Source organism: Syngnathus floridae, chromosome 14 (assembly GCF_059516105.1).
Source record: "Syngnathus floridae isolate MCC-2025c chromosome 14, RoL_Sflo_1.0, whole genome shotgun sequence".
Taxonomy (NCBI): domain Eukaryota; kingdom Metazoa; phylum Chordata; class Actinopteri; order Syngnathiformes; family Syngnathidae; genus Syngnathus; species Syngnathus floridae.
Window position 1 is genome coordinate 8,671,818 of NC_142426.1, and position 22,416 is coordinate 8,694,233.

A 22,416-nucleotide genomic window follows, 5' to 3' on the forward strand; every position below is an offset into this window, starting at 1 on the left:
AATGACATGCGCTATGTGATGAAAAACAATCCAAGACTTTTTCTGCTCTCATCTTTTTTTATTCTTTTCCAAGTCGACTGAGATGAGCCGTTCGCCGGTTTCATGACATTTGACCTAAGGCACAACAGGAAAGAGACTCAAGCCTGCCTCAGTCGGTCTCATTTGAAGAGGCGTTTTCAAACAGGACACATTTCAAAATAAGACTTGCCCTTCCACTCATTTTGGTTTAAATGCTTAATTATGACAAAAAAGCACAACACAAAAAAGAATACAGTAACTTAAGGCTTTACAAGTAAATATCGAAACAATACGAAATTGCTGTTGCATAAAAAAACCTATAGGGCATCATTGCCACTGGGTGGTGCTGTTACTCACTGGCGATATTTTTTTTCTAAGCTGCAAAATTTGTACATATAGATGAAGGCAAGATATAGCGCTTCATTGATGCATGTTTGTTATGAATAAAAAAAAAAAGTCACCTTTAAAACAACTCGCTGATTTCGCAGGGTAGTGCTCACTCCTTTCAGCAGAACATCTTTCCAAACAAGCAATGCCATGCCAAATAAAGAAACAGCAGCTAAAGTCAGTGAAACTTAAGAAACTTAAGAAACACAACAGAAAAATAATACAAGTTTGAGAGAGAGAGAGGGGGGGGGGGGGTCAGTTTCCAGGACAAAGCCAGATTTTTTAACCAGAGAAAATGTTCTTTTTTCAGGGAACATTTTTAAGTCATATTTTTAAGGAATAAAAAATCTGAATTAAAGCTGCAATATTCAAAATATTTTTAAAAAAATTAAATCTAACATTTTTATAATTTTCCAGGACAAATTAGTTTAATTTCCCATCAAAAAGTACTTTGAACTTATTTTTCAAGAAAAAAAGTCACATTAATTTGAGAAAACAATATATAATCTTTTTCTTTGGTCGTTATTTCAAGAACTTGTTTTGGACAGAGAACAAAAAAAGTAAAAAAAAAAAAAAAAGGTCAACTAAAATGTCACTAAAAGTCATTTTCCAAGAAACCAGGCCAAAATATCCTCAATGACCACGATTGTCATAATATTTTCCCACACACAGTTGCATATAAATTCAAAGAATCTCCCTACGAATATTGCAACTTGTACAATCCCTGAATTATGCCTCTTCTGGACCAGCTCAGTGACCTAGTGGTAGTGTCTCCGCCCTGAGACTGGAACGTTGTGGGTTCAAATCCCGGCTGGGTCATACCAAAGACTATAAAAATGGGACCCATTGCCTCCCTGCTTGGCACTCAGCATTAAGTGTTGGAATTGGGATCACCAAATTCCCGAGTGCGGCACCGCTACTGCTGCTCACTGCTCCCCTCTCCCCCCCAGGGGATGGATCAAAATCACACGGGACGGGCTAAATGCAGAGGACAAATTTCACCACGCCCAGATGTGTGTGTGACGATCATTGGGACTTTAACTTCTATCTAGTCCAGTGGTTCTTAACCTGGGTTCGATCGGTGAGTCAGTCTCAGGGGTTCGGGAGAGCCTCCACTGTGGAGGTCCGAACACACCTGATTTATCATGTAAATTTGTGATGACGCATATCAGAACTGGTCTCACAAAGTCAACAGCAGAAGTCGCACTGATTTGTAGGTATGTAATTTGTTGTGAGTTCATGCATTGTGTTGGTTTTGTTCTTTGAACAAGGGTTGTTCATGCTCTTTGTGCACCAGTAAAAAAACATCTACGTCTTGAATTTGATTTTTTTTTTTTTTTCCCGCTAAACAGGGGTTCGGTGAATGCGCATATGAGACTGGCGGAGTTCGGTAACTCCAACAAGGTTAAGAACCACTGATCTAGTCCATGCATTTGTCCCGGAAAGGTTGATCTCAATTTGGCCCTTTTGCGTAGATGGCAGACATGGTAAAGAAACAAACAATGACACAATGCAGCCACATGATGTCGCTGTGCAGTCACAAAAAAGGACACGTGGCCATCATAAATAGTGAGAGCTTGCCTCAAAGTCGAGCTCTGCCTTGCCGCTGCACGTTAAAGCTAACAAAAGGAAGCAAGCCAATTGCAGCGTTAGAGCTGATGAGGCTTCTGGTGGCCGTCCTCGCTCAGCTCATACCTGCGGGTTACAAACATTTGTGTCAGCAATGACAATGATTTGCACTAGGTGGCACTATAAGAGAAGCACCAGGTGGTGACTATTGCCAAGTTTAAAAAAGGGCAACTGACCACTGCGTCCATCCCTTGGCGGCATCTTCGGGGCCCAATTTGATCAGAACCTGCCGGACAAAAGGGCGCTTTGGTCAGCGTGCCCTGACTTTTTTGTTCTCTTGCAAATGAAAGGCGTACCTTCCCCAGCAGACCCTTGTGTCTGGAGAGCAGCCCTCCGCCGTTCTTGACAGCCACGTCCAGAACCCTCCTATGGAGCTCCACCAGGGACACGTTGAACTCGAAGCTGACCACATCAACAGAAAAAAGTTTTTGTTTCCGTTGCCTTCCATGACTTGATTTGCTACTCACGTCTGATCATAAACGGGGTTGAGCGTTTTCTTGAAGGTGTGAGTTTTTCTCCTTCCCGAGCGTCTCTTGTCAGGAAGTAAGTAGAGGCGCACGTACGGGTCGGACCCGTGTTCACTGAACGTGATCAGGTTCCTGAGCACGAGCCGAGACCAGGATGAGGAGAGGGGAGAAAAAAAGAATTAAGAGGGGGAAGAGTTGTTGAAGCCCGTGCGTGTGGGTCACCTGCAGCTGTGGACCACCACCACGAGCTTGTTCCTTTGCGAGCTATGTCTCAGCGTCAGCTGGATCTCCCCCAGCGGAAAGTAGCTGGGACCAGAACCACTAAAAGACAGTTTCACATTGAAGTGTTGGAAGGCCACGGCAAGACATTTCAAAAAGGGGCCTACTTCTGCATCTGCTGGAGTCTTTGCTGCAGCTCCTGAGCGGCGTAGGGGTTGGAGATATCCGAGGCAATGCTGGGCGTAGCCTCCTTGTCCCCTTCCAAAAAGTGTTGCGATTCCAAGATGGCCGCCTGCGATGCACTGCGGCCATGCTCGGCAAGGGTGCCACCCTCCTGTGCTTCCCGCTGCCGCCGCCGCAGAGCCGCCTCCGGCCCTGACACCGATTGCGAGCGCAGGATGTCTTCCGCCCTGTCCGGCGACACGAGGTCGACCGACGAGGCCCGGTTGCGCTCGGCGCCCGAGGACGCAGCGGCGTCGTCATCTCTGCCCAGGTGCAGCACCTAAAAGTGGGCGTGGCCTGAGCTTTGCTTTTGCTGAGGTCAGCAGAGGTGGCGTTCCCTACCCGCAGCGCTATCTTCATCTTGAGGCTGCAACTTGGTCCCGTGCTGCGCAAAGGAAACTGCTGGTCGAGCGTCATGTCTTCGGCCTCCAGCAGGTGGCTCAGCGGCAGAATCATCGTGCCCAGGGTGCAGTCGTCGTGTTTGGCGTCCTTCACCTGAACGTCGCAACGCACGTGAGGGGAGGGGTTCATGCCTTGCCTTGGCTGAAAAGAGCAGCTTTGCGTACCTCCACCTCCAGGTCTTGAATCCTGGGGTTGTGGATTAGGAAGGAGAAAGCTTCTTCCCAAACCGGCTCGTGGGTCTTGTAGCGCGTCTGCCGAGCACAGGGCAGAAGGAAAAAAAAAAAAAAAAAAGAATCCAGTCTGTTCACTATCCACAGCACGTGTTAATTGAAGTTAACTTTTGTCAAACGTGTTTGCTTGATGTGGGCTGAGAGGAAAATACTTTTCTCACCTTGCTCTCGTGGGACTTGGGAGCCACTTTGAGCTCGACAAACGGACTTGGGTCGCTGGTCACTTTCTTTCCGGCCTACGCGGCGTGACCGTAAAAGAGGACACATACACACAGAGAGACAAGGAAGGCGCTCCATGAGTGACTGTCCCCCATGAGCAGCGAGAAGGAAACGCTGTGTCAGGACGAATTGGCCGAACCGTCGCCAGCTTGAGATTTTTTTCCACTCAGAAACAGACACAAATGAACTGAGTGCAAATGCCACTCATCCGTTCCAACAAAAAAAAAAGAATGTTCAAATATTGTACATCACACATAATTGACGGCCTTTCAGAATGCATTGGAGGAAAACAACATCTTCCAAACATCCGTGGCCATTTTCTGTTGCATTTCCTTTTCAAAAGCGGCAATCAAAGAAGGCGGCCCTCATTTTTGGAGCAGGGTTTGCGTGGCACGGGCGGATGGACTCACCGGCAGGTTGCGGGCCGAGTCCAAGAAGACGACGAGCAGCGCGGAGGAGAGGCCGCCGTTGGCTTTGCTGCGGTCGGCACGGATGTCGGCCAGAACCTGAGAATCCAAGGAGGATGTGACATCGGAACAGGAGGAAGGCGGGCTTAGATACCCCTCCCTGTAGCTCACCTGGTCCAGCTTGTCAGGTGTGGCTAGCAGTGACAGCCACTCCAGCTTCATGTGCAACTTGCCCGAAGCCACCTTGTCCAGACTGAACCACTGAAAGGCAGCAAATATGAATCACTCTTTGCGTAAGATAAAGAAGGCCAGCCTGCGTGAATGGAACTTGCCTCCGCTCCCCCCCACTCACCTCGTCGACTTTTTGCTCTTTGGCAAGCTCGCCCAGGTTGATGCTGATGCTGGAAGGACGACAACAACAACTCACTACACACAAACAAACGTGGCCTTCTTGTCGTCTAGTATCCTGCCGGCCGTGTCTACATGTGTTGCTATTGCGAGACGCACCTTCCCAGCACGTCGTCCTTGTCCGTGTCTTCGTCATACAACTGGACCTCCAGATTTTGTCCCTCGGGGTCCATGACCTCAGCCTGCCACACGACGGGATCGTCAGCACGGCGCAGAGGCTCGGTTGCTCTGAGCGCGCGGAGCCTCCTCACCTCGAAGACGGCATTCCACTTGGGGTTGACCGTCTCGTGGATGACTTTGCTCTGGAAGAGCTGTTTTCCCACCCGGATGATCCCGTAAGGGTCCGACTTGCCCTTGATGAGGCCGCCCAGGAACTTGTCCTTGCCCAGAAGGTCCTGGGCCTCTATGAAATGGATGCGCAGGATGCCCTGTGGGCCGCACGGACTTAACGTGTGCAAGGGCAGAAAAGAAGAGGAAGAAGCCTGAAACGTGCGTGTTCATACCTTGGGCACAGGGAAGAGGAGGCTCTCCAGCTGAGCCTGGCCCACCAGAGGGATGGTGATGCGGTTGGGCAGCACCAGGAAGCTGGAGATGATGTCCTGGATCAGGTTGTCGCACAAAGCGCTGAGGGCGAGAAGAAGGGCGCTTCAACAACACAATCGAACACCGGACGACGGCATTTCTGGAGAAATCGCGCGTAAATGTTAATCAGGTGAGGCCGAAAGTCTGCGGAAGGATACGGAAGCATAAAAAATGCTTACAAATTTGTCTCTATTTGGCCTTGACTGAAAATAAAATGGAAAAAAATGATTGAAAAGACTTCAAATGCTTCGTAAATTCAATAAGGAAGTCAATCCAATGCTTAAATCATGCAGTTGTTTTGCCACAACCGTCCACTAGAGGGCGATATGTTCAGCATAAAACCTCATTGCGCCAATTTAACTCACAACTGATGCTTTCAGTTTCCTGAAGATGTTAATTTTCTGACGAAAAAACGAAATAACAAAGAGCTACGCCTTTTCTTGACTACTACTGGTATTGTGTGCCTTGTGCCTTACATTTCGTGTTCTCATTGTTCGTGATATGCCATGTTTGTGTATCACTGATTTCAATCATTAAAAAATAAACAAAAAAGCTTTTCCGTTTCCTGCAAGTGTACTTTGCGCTCGTAAAAAATATTTTCGCTGTGACCGTGCACGCGCAGATGGCATGTTCGGTTATACTGCAATATTTCTATGGTAGGTGTGTAAAGTTGGCAAAATACCCACATTGAAACCCGCAGGCGTGCATGCACACACACAGGCAAGCAGGCGGGGTATGAAAGCGAACAGGGTGGGGGAAGACGTGAAGGTAACAACTTAGCACTTGATTGAACACGCACAGAGCTGCACACACACCCATGCAAACAGAAAATGAAAAGTGCACTTCACTCATGTATGCGCAAAGACACCTTCAGACTCTTTGATTCACTTACTCACACACACACGCATGCATGCACACACAATCTCAGCTCAGGCTTTTCACTCCCACAAGCCAAGTCTGAAAGTGAAAAGGGCGTGGTCAGGCATTCGACAGCACACAAACCCGTCGAACAAGGACGGCGACATTTGTAAAGGCGGAGGGTCCGGCCCAGCCTGTTTGTGTGTGATGGAACCAAACAGGAAGTGAGCAGGAAGCGCCGCTCACATCCTCTCGGCCTTTTATTTAGTCAAGTAGCCCCAAATTGTTGTTATAAATCTGCTGCCGCCACGCCCGCTCGTGACCGATTAAAAGGCTTCCAAGATCTGACGCATGCTGAAAGAATTTTAAAACATCCGGAAAAAGAAGAAGTCGGACTCTTCTTGCACATGGAAGCCTTTTGAGCTTATGGGACAACAAAGCAGTACGCGCACGCACACAGAGCTAACTCTGCCAAGAGCTAAACCGATTTAATCACGTCACGTACTTGAGCCCGGGAATATCCAGCACGTTGGTCAGACCCGTCCAGTTGATGTCCAGAAACTGCAAGACAAAAAGGACAATTTGATTTCCTTCGTCTTGCACAGCATTCTTCAAGCGGGGTACCTAATGAAGTGGCCGGTGCATTGCAGAGTGACAATGGTATGTGTGTGAGCATGTGTGTGCTAAAAAAATGAAATTATAACATTTCTGTGTGTGTGTGTGTGTGTGTGTGTGTTAAGAGAGTCAGCAGCTCCAAGAATTTGGCATGTCAGCAAAGCTGGAAAATATCAGACAAGCTTGGTGCCAAAATTCTGGTACAGCTTCTTCAGTCCGCTGCATTATTGTTGTGGCATAGTCAAATGAATCTAATTTGAATTTTCAATTTGTCGTCAAGAAAGAGCTCCAGCAATCAAAGTGCAGAATCGGTGTAGGTGACGTCAATCAAAATATTTGCGATGCCAACCCAAAAAACATGCCGATGCATCAAGGGAGTCCAAACGCTCAGTTGCACACGCGCACAGAAACATTCCTAACACGCAGAACCCGATGACGTCACCAACACGGAAACTACACACTGTACACTAAATGCTGAACATGAAATGCTAAATATGCTAACCATGCTAACATAGGCAAAGTAGGAAATGCTAAAGTTGAAGAACTGAAGCGAGTTTAGAGACGTTTTCTTGCTTTGACTGCCAAGGAGGGAAAATGAGCACAACAAAAAGAAGTGTGACGCCACTTACAGGTTTCTTGAGGAAGAAGACGGAGAGCGCGCCAATGAGAGGCATGTCTCCCAGGAGGGGCTCCATCACCACGCGCATCACTCCGTGAAGCTAAACACCAACCAGACAACATTCACCTTCCATTAAATGCAAAACAAATGATGATCACACACACACAAAATGCAAACAGATCATGCTTAGCACTCAGCTTGTTGGTTTTTCAATGCAAATGAAGCCTGAATACAAAATGCTCCTCCACAACAGGAACTGCTACACCTGCGAGCGTGAATCGTGGCCGAGTTGTTGGACTTTTTGGTTTTTCCAAACATCTGTACAAAACGGTCGCAACGACCCGTGGATCCGGTCCAAGGCAAGCAAACAACACTCTGGCCGCCGGCACGCTCGGCAAATGGCGGCGCGAATTGCCGATAACGAGTCGTTTATCGAGAAGCGATCTTGTCATCTGGCTCGAGTCAACGCGGCTGGCGCATTCCCGCTTGGTATCAAACGCTAAAAGTGGAGATGCGGTCGCCGTGACAACCATCGCTGCCACATACCTGGATGCTCTTGATTCCCGCCCTGCAGTAGTACTTCTTGACGTCCACGTCGATCTCCGTGTTGCCCACAAAACTGCAACCATGACAGAGCAATGTTGTTGGAGTCCGGAATCATTTGAAAACAGAAGTGGATTGTCGAGTGAGTACTTGCGACACAGTCCTACCTGATCTGCATGTCCATGATGACCTGCCGCTTGCCTACGTTCTCCGTGTACACTTTGACCCCATTCACCCTCAGCGGCTGCAAACAAACAAGTGGTGGAGGAAATGTGCCGGGCGAGCGACAAGGTGAGGGAGGGCCGACTGACCTTGTCACCCATGTCGATCTTGGAGAAGCAGAAGGAGCTGAGATGCGGGTGGGCCCCCTTGACCGCCGGTTCGATGCTCTCCCGGAACAACTTGTCCACAAACTGGCAGATGAACGGCCACATCTGCTTCACCGTCTGTGTCAGACGCCACCGCCGTCAGCGCCGCTGCTCTCGCCCTACGCTTTTGAGTGTCTTAGCGTAGCCAGGTTGGGGAGGGGGCAAAAAGCGAGTCTGTGCCTACCTTATTGAGCCATTCCACCCTCTCCACATCTGGATAGTGGACCTGCGAAGCATGTGAAAGCGCCACGTTAGCCAGCTGGCATCCAAAGACCCCGCCTACAACTTTCAACAGGAAGCCCATGACGAACGAGCGATCCTTCAACTTCAATCTGCCTCTTTTTCGGTGGCCTCTATTTCAGCGGCCTCTTTTTCGGGCCCTTTGGCCGGTTCTTTACGGCGTTGTCTGACATGAAGACAAACACGCTTGGCTTAGTCTTGACATTCTTTGGGCTGTTTCTTTTGCGTTGGGTTGTGCACGGTGACGTGGACAAACAAATGAAAAGCTCTCGTGTGGCTCCCCATTGTGGCCTGGAACGTTGGAAAGAGGAGGATGACGATGACCAAGATGTTTTTCTGCAAGGTCAAGAAATGGGAAACCGAGACGAGTCCAGGCACCGGCATCTATTTTTAATCGTGAGAGCGACATTGCCTGCCTTTGTATTGACATTGTGTCACATGATCATGCCGCAGCATCGCCGCCGACCCCTTTCCATATTTGCTGAGCAAGACAAACATTTTTCGAACGCTGGTTGGACACACATGCAATTGGGACGATTTAAAAGCGGAGCTTTCTCCACAAACAACCCGTCAACTCTCTGAAAATGTCCTTCAATGTTAAATCCATCTCAGTATCAATCTTCCATCTATCCATCCACCCCAATAAATCAGGTGATCCCTTCAGGGACAGTCTGACATTGCAGCTTTCCTCAGTCGCCACCAAACAACAGTGACTGCCCTCATCTGGCAATTGAAGATTCATTCTTCCATCAATCCACCAATGAAATGGTGCTACACATGCAGGGCCAATCAAAAATCAGTTTCCGCATTCATTGATCTTTCCAAATGTTCTTGTTTCATTAAATCCATCCAGAAAGCAAAAAAAAAAAACCACAATCAGGTGACACCTTCATGGAAAGACTGAAATCACAGCTTTGCTCTCAGAGTAACGGAGGAACGGAGGTTTATATAATCTGTCGTTCTTTCCGAGTAATGATATCAGGTGTTGCATTCGGGGGCACTCTGACATGAGAGTTTTTGAGTGTCAACGCGCACTTAAATGCATCCATCTGCTCGTGCCAAGCTGTCTGAACTAGACAGTGATCAACGGCGCGACCATCTTGAAATGTTGAGTGCGTCTGTGACAAAGCAGACCGCTATCCATCATCCGTCAAGAGAAACAAAACAAAGGTTAGAGAATTTGACATCTTGGACGATGGCGTCAGTCAGGGCGGCGCGTGTGAACTTTGAACCGTCTGTTATCAGCGCTGTCGCAATAGGTGGTGTCAGCGTGACACCGCGCTGGCCGGCCTTTTGCAAATTGCTTTGGGAAGAACACCGGCAAGGATGTTGACAGGAAGTCAAGTTGGAACAAGTTAGCAGCATACTTTTTTGCCACTCCGCTCCGGACTGACTGAGAAACACCATTCTTGGATGGCTTCCATCTTCATGCAGTGCAACGAGATAAATGGCTGTGTGACTTCACGGCATGTGCTGGGTGTGGTGCAAGATCACCCTAACAGGAGGGAGGGCGGGGAGGAGGACGTATGGAAGGAAGTATGTATGGAGCGTGTCCTTCACAGATGCGCTAAGCTTCCTTGCCTATGCCAGCTACCAGATTCTGTGTCCTACATCTGGTTTGGAAGTGGGCAGACCCTCCCTCCCAAAGCACTTCAGTTGCCCATCCCCGATGACCCTGAGAAGGAAACCTTGCTGGCTGGATGGATGGCTGGCTGGAAACGACTGCTTCCCTTGAGCTGGGCATTCGAACGCCGGTTAACTTGAGTGACCCACCGCGCCCCCCTTGATTGACTCACCCACGATGGCAGCTCGGCGGTAGCTGGCGTCCGCTTGACCATTTTGTCCTCGTGGTCCAGGAAGGCCAGGGCGCGGTTGATCCTGTAGTCCTTGCTGCCGTGAGCTCGCCTCCAGTAGAACAAGGCGGCCAGTCCGATCAGCACCCAGCTGAAGCTGAATTCCAAGTAGCCCAGGATGTAGATGGGCAAGATGGCAGCGAAGGTCTTGCCGAATTTCACCCACATCTCGGTGACGTCCGTCAGCGACGAGGGAGGCCCTTCGGCCGGCATCTGCTGCGGCGGGCTGGCGGAGGCCGAGACCAGGCCATCAGGTGTGGCGGCCGGCCGGGCCGTGCCTTCCGCCTTAGAGCCGACGCTGTTACTCATGTCCCCTCTGCGGTACCAAAAGAAACGTTGGAATTGACGTTCGGTTTGTGCATTTACTGCAACATCCATTTGAAATAACATCCTGATATTGCATAAAAGGGTAGACATTGAAGCATTTATTATCTGACTTTTTATATTAAATCTTTGACTTTAGTGGCTCGTTTCGCCTTTATCGCTCTCGTAAAGAAAATCATTCTGGTTGACAAAATACATATTGGTCTTTGACTAAAACATCTTTTTGGGCTGAAGGAAATAGAACTTCATTTGCGTAACATTAAAACTTTTTTTCTCTAAAAGAATAGGAATTTGGTACTGCAATATTAAGTCAAATGATATTCACGCGACATGTTTATTGGGATATAGTCCCACTTTTGTCAATGGTAAACGTGTCTTTAGCAGGATGACAGGCAAAATAATATGATCTGTGTTTTTGTATTTTTCTACTCCATTCATTAAAAGCTGGCTTATAATGGTGTGATTCGAACTCATTACGCTATCCTTTTTTTTTTTTTTTTTTTTATGACAACTTTTTACCAGTTTTGTTTCTGTCAATTTTTTTCTTGGAAAAGAGTTAATCGTCATAAAATGGGGGTGGGGCTGTCATAAGGAGTCTTGGAAAAAATGCTGCCCAAAAAGTCTGAAAAACACCACCATTCTTGCGCATACTAGTTTTAAGTCATTACGTTCTCAAATGCATACATTAAAAAAAAAATACATTGAGAAAACATGATTGGCTTTGTGGGATCAAAAGAATGCAAAACATTTTTCATAATTAGCCTGACGTCATTTGATTTGCATCGCCTTTCCAAACTCACCGGAAAACTTCTTAAACTACAGAGATTAGTCGCTCAACTAGCACAGGCGGGTAATTAAAATGAACCACAGGGAAGGTATTGCGCTTTTGTTGGATTCGGCGCACATCCAACGCTTGACAACATTTTATTGTCTCTGCTCGTCACTTTCTAAGTGCTGTCAAGTGGTTTCGGGTTGCCGTTGATCGCAGGCGGACTTCTCTCGGTCTGATCGAATTTCAGCTTCGTAAACCCTCGTTTGTCACGTGCATGTATGCCGAACTACTTAACAGTGTCTATCACATCAAAATCGTGGGTCGGTTCCAATCAACACAGGGCTTGGATTGACTAGAAGACGTATAGACGTTAAATCGGAAAAAATCTCAAGCGAGTGCGTCGTGACGTTCTTTCAATAAGTGACACGTAGAAAGGCTTTTTGCGTCGAAGCCGACGACCACCGGGGGGGGGGGGGGGGGGACAACTGCCGACAAAATGAATAAGCACGCAACACTCACCAGAATCCTCATGCGCTTGAAAACGATCTCAAATTGAGCAGCGACGACGAGCGGTGCTCCACATGCCGACCAGCTTCTCAGCTCATCACGGTGTGCAGACGCCGCTGCCGCTCGACCCGCCCGCTTCACTTAACTCAACTCAGCTCAGCCCGGCAGGAAGCCGTCATCGCTGTGAAGAGGTTGGCCTCCACCTGTAGCGGAGCACTGGCGCGCCCTAGTGGCGAGAAGAATGAATCACTCGGCAGCGGAAAATGAAAATGCAGTGGCAGCCCCGCAGACTGGCATACACGCCGAAACACACGCACACAATATATACATGAGATGAATCGAGAGAGAGAGAGAGAGAGAGAGAGAGAGATAGAGAGAGGGAGAGAGAGAGAGAGAGAGAGAGAGAGAGCATTGAAGCAGTAATTTAATTTGAAAAAAAAAAAAAAAATCCAAAATGTTTCAGAAAAAACAACACAATCAATCTCCAAATGTAATAAATTTAAACGAGAGGCACCGGAAAATGTTAGCATGCGCAACGAGCTGTAATTTGCTTTTATTTTGAAATCCGGAAGCAGCAAAAACAAAACAAACGCTTTGAGAGTCACACAAACATGCCGGTGGCCCGTGTATGAAACATACCTTTTCGAATGTCACCGGTCGCGTGATCTCCGAGTTCGCCGGGTTCATTAAGTAAGTCAAGTGTGCGTTTTCTGTTGATGGCGGCGATGAAGAGCTTGGCGGTATTGCACTCGCAGCTTGCGAGCATCATGGAGGCTCTGACCCGGGCCGCCGTGACCGAAATGTGCCAGCTGGTGGACGACAGTTACGCCGTCGTCCAAATGGAGCTCACCCGCAGCCGCGAGGAGAACGACGAGCTCCGCAGGAAGCTGAAGCTCATGGAGACCATCATCGCCCGGGGCTGCTACGGCGGCGAGGACGCAGCCGCCGTCTCGGGCGCTGGAAGCCCGGTGGGATGCAACGACAAGCCTGACGAGGGTGAATTGAGTCGTACTCAAGTGGACAGAAACCACCAAAACCAACTCCAAGAACAATGCTTATTGTACTATTTAACTAGCTTATTACTACTTTACTACCTCCCGTACCGCTCATACTACAACTACTGCTGGTACTCTTTCTACAAGGACCATGACGACATCAACCAAAACAACGACTTGTACCATGTTTGCTATTTCTACCACATGGCTATGACTACTTTTTTATAATACAAGCCATCTCCTACTCCCACCGCGTCTCTTGCTATTGTTATTTCTACACAGGTGTCAAACTCGCGACCATGCGATCAAACTGTACTTCCTTGAGGCAGCTTTTTAATAATTTGAGTCGTGTCATCCAAAAATGACTTGTGACTCGTCTTGTCGAACAGTGCGGACATCGGACCTAGCGGACAGGTCGCCGAATGGCTGCAACGGGCTGAGAGGACGACCGACGCCTTTGTCGTCAGCGCCGAGCGTAGAAGACACGCCCTCGGCTGCAGAGGTTCACGCACGCCCATTGAAAAACATTCAATATATCGTATCGTGTTTTTTTTTGGTTCACCGCTACTTACCGTGCCATACCCTAAATCTGAAAATGCGGTTTTGTTGTCCCAACAGGATACGTCGCGCGCCGGTATCTTGAGGAGCATAGAGGACGTGTCTCCGGTCAAACAGGAAGTGGCAAGTGACGAGGACGATGCCAGCGAGCTGCTGCTTCTGGATGATGACGGTAAACATAGGAAGAAATGTGTTTTCTGCACGTACTAACCTCGGTGTCTTCATGTGTCGTGTGAAGGAGCAGAACTGGCGCCTGAAGCCGGTCCCTCCGGAATGGTCGCCTCCAACTCATCAGCCGATTCCAGTCCTTGGGAACAAAATAATTGCGCGGCACCTCGAGGTTCCCTCAGTTTTCCGGGCTCCGCGGGTCTTGCCAGAGACATCTCCTCAAATTTGGTCAGGGACGGCCAAATCCCACCAGTGAGGGAGAGCTCGGCCTATGTTTCGCAAGGTCCCGATCGGGTTGTGGCTTCATGCGGCCCCGGAGGGGGTGCCGGCGAGCTGGACCTGGGCTCTTCGTGGACCGATCGGAGCCTGGCTAGCATCATGGCCCTCCACCACCGCCCCGCATCCGACCTGAACACCGCTTTCCCTTTGGCTCTGGGCTTGGCGGTGTCCCGATTGGACGCTACGGACCGAAGCCGCTTGTGTGGCGACCGGCGTTTCGTTTGCCACTACTGCGGCAAGTGGTTCTCATCGGCACGCAGCCTGGAGACGCACGTGCGCGTCCACACGGGCGAACGGCCATACTGCTGTGGCCAGTGCGGAAAACGCTTTACGCAATCGGGCCACCTGAAGACCCACCAGAGTGTCCACACGGGCGAGCGACCGTTCGCCTGCCACTGCTGCGCCAAGCGCTTTGCGGGCAAGCAGAACCTGAGGATCCACCTGCAGAAGCACCACCCCGGAGAGCAACAGGAAGGCTGAGCCCGGCCGGCCATCACTTTTGACGTTTCAACTTTTGACCTCACCAAGATTTACGAGAAGTTTTGCGAAGAACCGTGTGCGATTCTGTGTGCGGGCGCATCTTTCTCGAGTCATTCTTTAGGTTCTTATTCAATTTGATTGCAGTTCTTTTGCTGTGATTTGATTCAATTTCAAGTTGTTTGGTTTTCAATTCTTTAGGTTGCCATTTGTTTGAGGATTTTGCTTTTTTAGATCTTTAAGGACTTTTTAGAGTGTGATTCAATTCAATTTTGATTTAAACTCCTTGATGTAAATTTGGTAAGAAGTAAAGCGAGTGACGCATTTTGAAAGAATTGTTTTCATGCCTCGCTTAGCATCGCTGTAGCTCAAAAGGGACGTGCCGGATTTATTAGCTCTGTTTGGATCAAAATTTAGAAAGAACATTTTTGAATTCGTGGCTGGCTGTCTACCGTCGATCATTGGACACGTAAGTATGGCTCCATGCACCTCAGTAGAAACATTTAAGACACATTTTTATGCCATGGCCTTGAATTAACGATTCGGCTGGAGTTTGTGCTTTCGCCAGACAAATGATTCACCATAGAAAGACAAATATGAGCTTTTAATGTGCGTCTATAAAAGTAAAACTGGGAAGTGTTGGACACACACGTGCCACGCTTACATGTGACAATGATTATACTGTATTTTGATTGGCTGACAAATATAAATCATGAATAAAAGCAACATCATGCTGACACATTTCGGTGACAACACTTATAAAAATGAATATTTTAGTAAATAAAAATACATTTGGCCCTTCTTGCTCCACACAATAAAAAAATGCAAATGCACCCATGACCAAACGCGAGAGAGATGTCACTGAGTTCATAAAGGCCTTGGAAAACCAGCATCAGGAAATTTGTTGAAAAACAATGTTTGGTCGCCATGGCGATGCCAAGCACATCATTTGTTGCTGGAGCAACCATGAACGATGGATAGAAGGGCCACAAATGTTTCCTTTGAATTATCTCTTGTTCATTTGCTACGCTATTTTTTTTTCTTTAAAGTGTCAGAGTGGATTTGTTGGGTCGTCGATATATAAATAAAAATAAATAGAAATCGTGCGTTCGCATGCATTGGCGGAGTTGTGGTCTGCAAGGTCACTCATTGCGTGAAGTGATGTCCTGAAAGTTGAAGAAAAATATTAACTTACATTTCAAAATTTATGTGATTTGTGGCTTTTTGGGTTTTCTTTTTACTTCAGTGCTTACTTTAAAAACCTTGATTGCTTCCAGTAATCAGCTACGTAAAGAAAACTTTGATGCACAACTTTTGAAACCATTAAAAAAAACTACATACACCTATTAGTGCTTCTAGTAATGCCATTTTTACACCGATACTTTTTTATTTATTTACATAATTATCTTTTCATTTTTTTAGAATTTATTAAAGTTTTTAATCCAATTTTTCCCCATAGAGTGCATTTCTTTCCAAGAGTGGCTACTTCAACATAATAATAATAATAATAATAATAATAATAATATGCTTTTCACTTTGCAAAAGCTTTTTTCAATCTTTTTTCTACTAGTTAATGTATTTTATTCATTTTTTAACCTGTGATTGACTCACCTCAGTCTTGGTACGTCTCCCATCCAGCCGAGGCCACCAGCTCACACCTGAAATGCACAACAATGTGCGTCAAGAATGGACACCAAGCACGGAGCATTTGTTACAGATCGCAGTGTAACACTCACAGAAGCATGTCGTCGTCGTCGTAATCACGCAAGCTGCTGCTGCGCTCCACACCGAACACCTAAAGGAGAGCAAATGATGCGGTCACAACAATCCGCAAGCAGCCTTGCTGTTATTGCAAAGAACTCATCTTCAATATGGAATAAAAGCAGCCAAAGTTTACCCTGAGCCGAGCGTCACGACGATGGAGGCGATGAACACCAAAGCGAGAAGGCTCATCAGCCTTAACCCTGAAATGCACCAGCAAAAATAATTTACATTTAACAATCATTGGGACTTTAACTTTTATGGTGATTAAAGAGATGACCTGCACAGTGAGGCACGTCGGACTGCCGGTAGGCGCTGGCGTAAAAGGCGGAAGGAGGCGGGAACTCCGTGTGTTCACCTAGCGCCTGGTCAAAGCGCTTGCTTGATTGATATATTTCTGAGCAAATCTCCTCTTGGATCATCTGCTTGGAGTGCGGGGCGGCCTCTTTGTCAGGAGGAGGCGTCACTTCGCTCGGATCTAACATGACATGCCCAAACATGCAACATGTCACTGTTTCTGGATTCTGTCGCAAACGTCTACGATGAACCACACGCTTCCACGATGGATGGCACGTCTGCCTCACCGCTTTGGATCGGAACCTCACCGTAAGTGAAGAAGCTGCAGCAGTTGTCCGCTTGTCTTTGGCCGAGACTGGATTGGCTCTGCTCTTGAAGCCAAGTGAATCCTTCCTGCTGGGCCGCGTCTTGGTCCTGGAGCAGATGCTGGTTGTCCTGCTCTATCTTTGGGTCCAGGTCCTGGTCCAGGTCCTGGCTTGTGCGGAAAACACCCCCAAACAGCCTGCTGTCCAGCCAGGTCTGGCAGCTCTTGCTGACGTCACTCAGCAGGCGAGCCAGGGAGCCGCCCGCTTTACGTCGCCGTCTCCGGAACACCCTGACAGAAGCGAAGCAACAGTGATGCTTTCGTGACAACCACAAATCATTCGTCACACACTCAATGGGCGACAACCACCCCACGAACTCGACAAAAGACCAAAGTGCCACCCCGACGCATCTGCCGACCGAGCAATTGACCCGCCCCACACCTGAAAACGGTTTCCTTGTAGGACACGCTGGCAGCGCAGGGTGTCAACAACACCGTGCCGTCCTCATCCCACAGGAAGCTGTCGTCGGTCACATTGTAGTAGCCGTTGGTGAGGAGGCGGGGCGAGCGGCGGCAGCAGCGGGAATGGACGCCGGCCTCCGGCGTGGACCCCGCCGAGTAGCACACATACGATGAGTCGGGAGACAACAGGGACACGTCCGGGCTGAGACAAACGTAAGTCACATGAGCTTGAATCAGTGCAAATCAATAGCAAGTCAAGATGGCGCGCTTACCTCGGGTAGGTGGAGCTTGACCTGAGGCGTCGCTTTACTGGCGAACCTAAAGAGAAAACAAGCGTTAGCTCAAATTAGCATCGAGCCGGTGATAACCACGAGGAAGAGGAGAAATCGGTGGACATACTGGTGAACGCTCCGGAGAAGGAGAGCGACATCTCACTTCTTGGGACGAGCGAGGTGACGAGACCAAAGGATGGATGATGAGAGCGTCTTCACTTGCCGATGCCGGTCGCAGTACCCAAAAAGAAAAACAAGCGTAAATTTCCCGGTGACTAGTTTTGCTAAAAGGCAAACCGGAAGCGAGGTCATGTTCTGAACGCATGTCGACTGTCAAAGTTGCACCGGTTTCACTTCGATTTTTGTTTTCATGTGACAAGAGACACGCTGTACTCTGTGCTGTGTATCTGCACGTGCTTGTGCTATTCCATCTAGCTGTCCAGATTAATCTCATAGAATGAAAAAACATTTTCATGTCATCAAAACGTTGCATCTTGGTGTTATTTTCATTTCTGTTTGTCCGACCCCCGCCCGCCGGGCATCAGGAGTTTCCCAGCAAGCTTTGCGTTGAGGTGCTGATGTTGGAACTTAACGCGTCAAGGGAAGTGGGTAAAAAGCCACTTTTTAAAAAAATACATATACGACAAACATCCTATTAAAAATGTTACGATTAACCGTTACACTTTAAAAATCTTGATACGACAGCTGCGTGCCTCACATATTTGCAAGATGAAGTCACGTTTGCTTCCGTTCGTGCACTTCTATGACAAAAAGTACTTGTTAAATAAAAGCATCCATTGGAACATGATCGCATTTTCTTTGATGATTTTAAGTTGCTCTAAGCGCACATTTACCAAAAAGCACTTTCCCATATTTTCAAATGTATCCCGGAGCAACGCACAAAAGTGACTTTAGTCGACAGAGATACACGGTAAAACTCACGTGTCGACGATCGGCTGCCTTTCTAAATCCTGTTCCAGGTTGCAAAGTCGTTTTGCGGCCTTTCGGCTGTGAAATATTTTCGATTTTTCAATGAAAAATAAGAAAACAAAATTGTGTTCCGTTCGACGTTCCTTTTCCGACAAGATGTAACAGAAACCGGAGGCTGACTTTCAAAATAAAAGTATTTCCTGTTGACAGTTTCGAAGGAAAACAACGGAACGCAGGGGTGTCTAAACCTTTTGCAATAGGGCCAGATTTGGTTAGATGAAAATGTATAGGGACCGACCATTTGGACTGACATTCCTCGAATTATTACCATTGTAAATTAACTTGTAAATATGTAACTATATCCTTTGTGTCTGCAGATAGGTTGATATTGCAAATGAGACTGTCATTGCATTACCAGTAAAGTTACAGATTAAAATAATAAATACAAATGAACGATTTAATTCAAGTTGAATGAATTTTTTATTTTTTTTTTATTTTATTATCATTATGTCAGACTTTTAATCCAAATTAAATAACTCGATGGCCGCTGTGGCAGCAACAGGTTGCACGTTGAGCTCTCAGAAGATGACTTGCGGGCGGAAGTGTTTCTGCCTGGTGGTGTTGTGACTCATGCCCAACTTCAGCATCCACTTGGACTTCATCATCTGCACATACTGCATGTCGCGAGGAGACCGACGGGCGCCGCTCAGGCCTAACGGATAACACGGGGGAAATTGGTCAAACATACTTAAGAGACAGGGAAGGTCTCCTACCAAAATCGCTGTTGTTTGAAGGTTGAAAATCCCCGTTACGTGGATGCTAATTTCTGTTAGCCCATCATTAGCATTTTGCACTGTGCTGACACTAAGCTCTCAGAATTTAATTTATCCACAAAGTTCTGCTGATAGTTTTTACAAATGTATAAAATATTTGCATAACTGCATGTTTTGACTGTACCTGTGTCGCCGCCCCATCCAAGTGCTCTGTATTGGCGCAGCACGCGTCCCACCGCGTTTCTGTTGTGGCTCAGGGCCAGCACCCTCTCAGTTCCAAAACGTTGCTTGTAGTACCGCATGAGGGAACGGTGGCCGATCCTGGCACCTGTGTCGTGAACATAGTTATGAGATCGCTAAAGTATGACAGCTTTGATTTGGAGGACACAACCGCGTCCAGCACCTGACGGGAGCGTGAGCTCCATTGTCTCGTCGTCGTATTGAATGTTCTTGTCGTCCGGAAGCTCGTCGTCCATTTGATCCGTGCCGTCGGGGTAGCTGTTCCTGTTCCCAAAACAACACAATGGGAGTTGGTTCTCTCATTTCCAGCTCCCAAATTGAAGCGACAGTGGTTGTCGTTGACGCCAGTCCAAATTTATATGTAGCGATGGATGGCAGAGCAGGAAAATAGCCAACGATTGCAAACGAACACAGCGTTCCTTCACTCACTAACCAGCGGCAATGTCTTTTACAACGGCCAATTTGGGAACTACCTGCGCTCGCCCGGTCTACAATGGGGCAGAGGTTGGGGAGTCCTGACTCGGATCATGCGTGACTTTTACCTGAAGTCATAAAAGTCGGCGAACTCCAGCGCGGCATCCCCGTCGGTGAAGAGCTTGCAGTGACTTTTGTCCGTCATGTGACGCTGCACGGCTTCCGTGGAGTAGAAGGAGCGCCCCTTCTCGTTGCACCAGAGGCACACGTTGCCCGCGCCCACCTTTTCGCCTAAGAAATGCTCTCGTTCAATTTTGTCAAATGGCAAAGACTGCAATTTGCCCAAAACGGAGGACTTTCTGCTCCAATTGGTGCAAAGGTCTTAAGGACTTTTCCGCGTCCAACAAATTTCTTGCTGTCTTACCAAGGTAACGGACCAGACCCTTGAGGTTCACCAGGTACTGGAGGTCTGGGATGAAGAAGCTGTGAACCTGCGTCATGTGGGCGACGTTGCGCAGCAGTGACTTGGAATGATGTGAGCAAAACAGGCAGTCGGTGACAGGGATGGAACCGGCGAGTGCGGTGACGGCGGGGCGTTGCGGGTCGGATCGAGCCGTCACGTCTTCTTCCTCATCCCCCGTGGTCTCCTCCTCCTCCATGTCCTCTTCCACATCTTCATCATCATCATCATCTTCGTCCATGTCCTCCCACTCCTCTGTAGGTTCAGAACATCCATCCATCCATAAACCTTTGTAATGATACAGCATTGTCTTTTTAAAAAGGCTTACCTTCCTCTGCGGCGGGTCCTTCCTCCAACTCTCTCCGCTTGGCCTGCTCCTCCAGCCATACGAGTCGCGGAGGTTTTTCCGGCTTGCTCCTCGTCGCCGCCTCCTCCTCCCCGGCCGTCCCGGGGCGCTTGGCCCTCCGCTGCTCCTTGAGGGCCTGCTGCAGAGCCTCGTTCCTGGCATCCTGGTTGGCCTTGTCGTTGTCGCCAAGCCCTTTCTCTAGGTTCTTCTGGTTGAGCTTGTCCACCTGGAGGCGTGCGGCTTGCAGGGCGCGGCGCTCGGCCTGTCGGTGGCGCTGCGAGCGCAGGTGGTTGTCGAAGGCGTTGGTGGTGGAGAACTTTTTGTTGCAGACGGGGCAGGCCTCAGCGGTGTCGCTCAGCTGGCGCTCGGCGGCAGCGCGCTGCAACAGGACACGCTCCTGAAAGTTGTCGGCGCTGACGGGCGGCATGTCCGCAACCTTGCGCTTCAGGTTGTAGCGGTGCCAATCGCTCTTGTAGTGAGCGCGCTGCATCTCGCCGTCGGAGAACGCCACGCGGCAGCTGATGCACGTGTACGACGACATGGTGGCCTGAACACAACATTAGTGAAACACATTACGATGCGCTGCAACAAAAGAGTACTTAATGAGTTCATCTATTTATTTTATTTTTTCTAGGAAACAGCAAAACAGTTTCCCTTCCCTTTAATTTCCAACAGAGCATAATTTTAAATAGTTTTATCTGCAACATCAGGCTTTGGGATAAAATTTCAATACGAACCTACAGTGCACTTTAACCTTTACAGGCTTAATGTCAAGGGTTACAAAAAAAAATAGAAATGAGTGGAAAGTTTATACTGACGAGAAGTACAATTATATTTACTAACTTTATACGATGACTCACATGATACAATTTACATTGCATGTATACTACCAAACGTTAAGACATTACTTGCAATTTCATCATCTTACACCCAATTTAAATATTTTTTATATAATTGACTTTTAAAGCTCCTTTTGAATAGAGCAAGCGATTCACAAGGTTTCAGTTCAATTTCACAAGGTTAACGTCTCGAATACAATTTACTATTTATTACTATTCTGTGCCATAAAGCTCGTTTCATAGCAATATTTGGAAATTTACACAATCGTTAAGAAAAGATCCCCAAATTAGAGTTGATAAATAAAAGGTCAGCAGCTTTTAAAAACTCCAACACAAATAATTTTCAAAACAGTAGCATAGTTCATAGCAGGTTTTTGTTTGGTTGTTGTTCTGCCATTTAAAGGCTTGCATTCGTGTTTCGCTTGCCCATTAAATTAGCTTAGCTCGCTCGGACGTCAACAAGAAACAAAACAACGATGGGCAATTATTTGTCTTATTTGACTGTCACGCAGCAGAAGACGTGTTTGGAGAGGGTTATACCTGATTCTTTCGCGGGCTGAATCGAGGCAATAAAACTGCAAATAGTTTATTTTAAATCAAATCTTAAAAACGAAACGTGGTAGCCAAATTTCTGGCGAAGGTCACTTCCTGTAGACGTTCGAAGATTTTCTTCTTCGTTGCTTTTATGTGTGTATGGCGCTGCCCAATCGCTCGGTGGGCAAACCCGGTACTGCAACACCATATCAGCAACAAACAAGTAAAAGACGTAAAAAGTTAAAAAAGTACGAAAGGTTAAATGAAATGAGGAAGTTGAGGTTGGGTTTGTTGCAAAAAAAATATGTGTAATCAAAAGATCATTTTAGGCACATATAGCAGATTTGAGTGGTCACCACTAGTCAGTTCCAGGGCACATATAAATATCAGATTCGTTGCCACAGCAATCAATTTCCAG

General features: G+C 47.6%; 4 protein-coding genes across 7 annotated transcripts; 1 reads left to right on the forward strand and 3 right to left on the reverse strand.

Moving 5' to 3' along the window:
• Positions 1-37: 37 nt before the first annotated feature.
• LOC148387546 (extended synaptotagmin-2-like) lies at positions 38-12,069 on the reverse strand. Its single transcript, XM_088395791.1, has 23 exons — positions 11,902-12,069; positions 10,230-10,602; positions 8,378-8,419; positions 8,137-8,271; positions 7,993-8,069; positions 7,829-7,901; positions 7,293-7,382; positions 6,554-6,609; positions 5,112-5,232; positions 4,860-5,036; positions 4,708-4,790; positions 4,553-4,601; positions 4,372-4,461; positions 4,204-4,299; positions 3,736-3,810; positions 3,509-3,595; positions 3,285-3,437; positions 2,888-3,222; positions 2,724-2,822; positions 2,502-2,633; positions 2,331-2,436; positions 2,211-2,260; positions 38-2,100 (listed from the first exon to the last, which is right to left on the reverse strand). The coding sequence occupies exons 2-23, from the start codon at positions 10,593-10,595 to the stop codon at positions 2,055-2,057; spliced, it is 2,538 nt and encodes an 845-aa protein (XP_088251917.1). The 5' UTR covers positions 10,596-10,602; positions 11,902-12,069; the 3' UTR covers positions 38-2,054.
• A 370-nt stretch (positions 12,070-12,439) lies between these two features.
• Positions 12,440-15,545, forward strand: LOC148387547 (uncharacterized). Of its 2 annotated transcripts, XM_088395793.1 has the most exons (5): positions 12,459-12,579; positions 12,645-12,885; positions 13,274-13,386; positions 13,503-13,614; positions 13,681-15,545. In XM_088395793.1, the coding sequence occupies exons 2-5, from the start codon at positions 12,657-12,659 to the stop codon at positions 14,367-14,369; spliced, it is 1,143 nt and encodes a 380-aa protein (XP_088251919.1). In that variant the 5' UTR covers positions 12,459-12,579; positions 12,645-12,656; the 3' UTR covers positions 14,370-15,545. The 2 variants fall into 2 exon arrangements, with proteins under 2 accessions (XP_088251918.1, XP_088251919.1); XM_088395792.1 differs by having other exon boundaries at positions 12,440-12,885; positions 13,681-15,531.
• tmem71 (transmembrane protein 71) lies at positions 14,952-18,574 on the reverse strand. Of its 3 annotated transcripts, none has more exons than XM_088395796.1 (10): positions 18,405-18,574; positions 17,590-17,675; positions 17,463-17,508; positions 17,171-17,392; positions 16,733-17,019; positions 16,408-16,605; positions 16,264-16,330; positions 16,103-16,161; positions 15,978-16,024; positions 14,952-15,532 (listed from the first exon to the last, which is right to left on the reverse strand). In XM_088395796.1, exons 2-10 carry the CDS (start codon positions 17,618-17,620, stop codon positions 15,509-15,511), a joined length of 981 nt encoding a protein of 326 aa, XP_088251922.1. In that variant the 5' UTR covers positions 17,621-17,675; positions 18,405-18,574; the 3' UTR covers positions 14,952-15,508. The 3 variants fall into 3 exon arrangements, with proteins under 3 accessions (XP_088251922.1, XP_088251921.1, XP_088251920.1); XM_088395795.1 differs by having other exon boundaries at positions 17,590-17,680; XM_088395794.1 differs by having other exon boundaries at positions 17,590-17,687.
• A 309-nt stretch (positions 18,575-18,883) lies between these two features.
• znf622 (zinc finger protein 622) lies at positions 18,884-22,158 on the reverse strand. The gene is made up of 7 exons (XM_088397366.1): positions 22,005-22,158; positions 20,608-21,172; positions 20,244-20,534; positions 19,948-20,110; positions 19,569-19,669; positions 19,350-19,493; positions 18,884-19,104 (listed from the first exon to the last, which is right to left on the reverse strand). Exons 2-7 carry the CDS (start codon positions 21,164-21,166, stop codon positions 18,971-18,973), a joined length of 1,392 nt encoding a protein of 463 aa, XP_088253492.1. The 5' UTR covers positions 21,167-21,172; positions 22,005-22,158; the 3' UTR covers positions 18,884-18,970.
• Between the last annotated feature and the right edge of the window lie 258 nt (positions 22,159-22,416).

Bases quoted from the DNA above. Each gene is read 5' to 3' on its own strand.
- LOC148387546 (XM_088395791.1), bottom strand. From the start codon at position 10,595: ATGAGTAACAGCGTCGGCTCTAAGGCGGAAGGCACGGCCCGGCCGGCC. The intron at 8,272-8,377 runs GTAGGCACAGAC...CGTCTGACACAG, and splicing joins GGGTGGAATGGCTCAATAAG to ACGGTGAAGCAGATGTGGCC. The intron at 4,300-4,371 runs GTGAGCTACAGG...TTGGATTCTCAG, and splicing joins CACCTGACAAGCTGGACCAG to GTTCTGGCCGACATCCGTGC.
- LOC148387547 (XM_088395792.1), top strand. From the start codon at position 12,606: ATGGCGGCGATGAAGAGCTTGGCGGTATTGCACTCGCAGCTTGCGAGC. The intron at 12,886-13,273 runs GTGAATTGAGTC...CTTGTCGAACAG, and splicing joins CAACGACAAGCCTGACGAGG to TGCGGACATCGGACCTAGCG. The intron at 13,387-13,502 runs GTTCACGCACGC...TTGTCCCAACAG, and splicing joins ACACGCCCTCGGCTGCAGAG to GATACGTCGCGCGCCGGTAT.
- znf622 (XM_088397366.1), bottom strand. From the start codon at position 21,166: ATGTCGTCGTACACGTGCATCAGCTGCCGCGTGGCGTTCTCCGACGGC. The intron at 20,535-20,607 runs GTAAGCCTTTTT...CTGAACCTACAG, and splicing joins AGGACCCGCCGCAGAGGAAG to AGGAGTGGGAGGACATGGAC. The intron at 20,111-20,243 runs GTAAGACAGCAA...AGCATTTCTTAG, and splicing joins GGGTCTGGTCCGTTACCTTG to GCGAAAAGGTGGGCGCGGGC.
- tmem71 (XM_088395796.1), bottom strand. From the start codon at position 17,620: ATGTCGCTCTCCTTCTCCGGAGCGTTCACCA. The intron at 17,393-17,462 runs GTAAGCGCGCCA...CGTTTGTCTCAG, and splicing joins TCAAGCTCCACCTACCCGAG to CCCGGACGTGTCCCTGTTGT. The intron at 16,331-16,407 runs GTCATCTCTTTA...GGTGCATTTCAG, and splicing joins CGACGTGCCTCACTGTGCAG to GGTTAAGGCTGATGAGCCTT.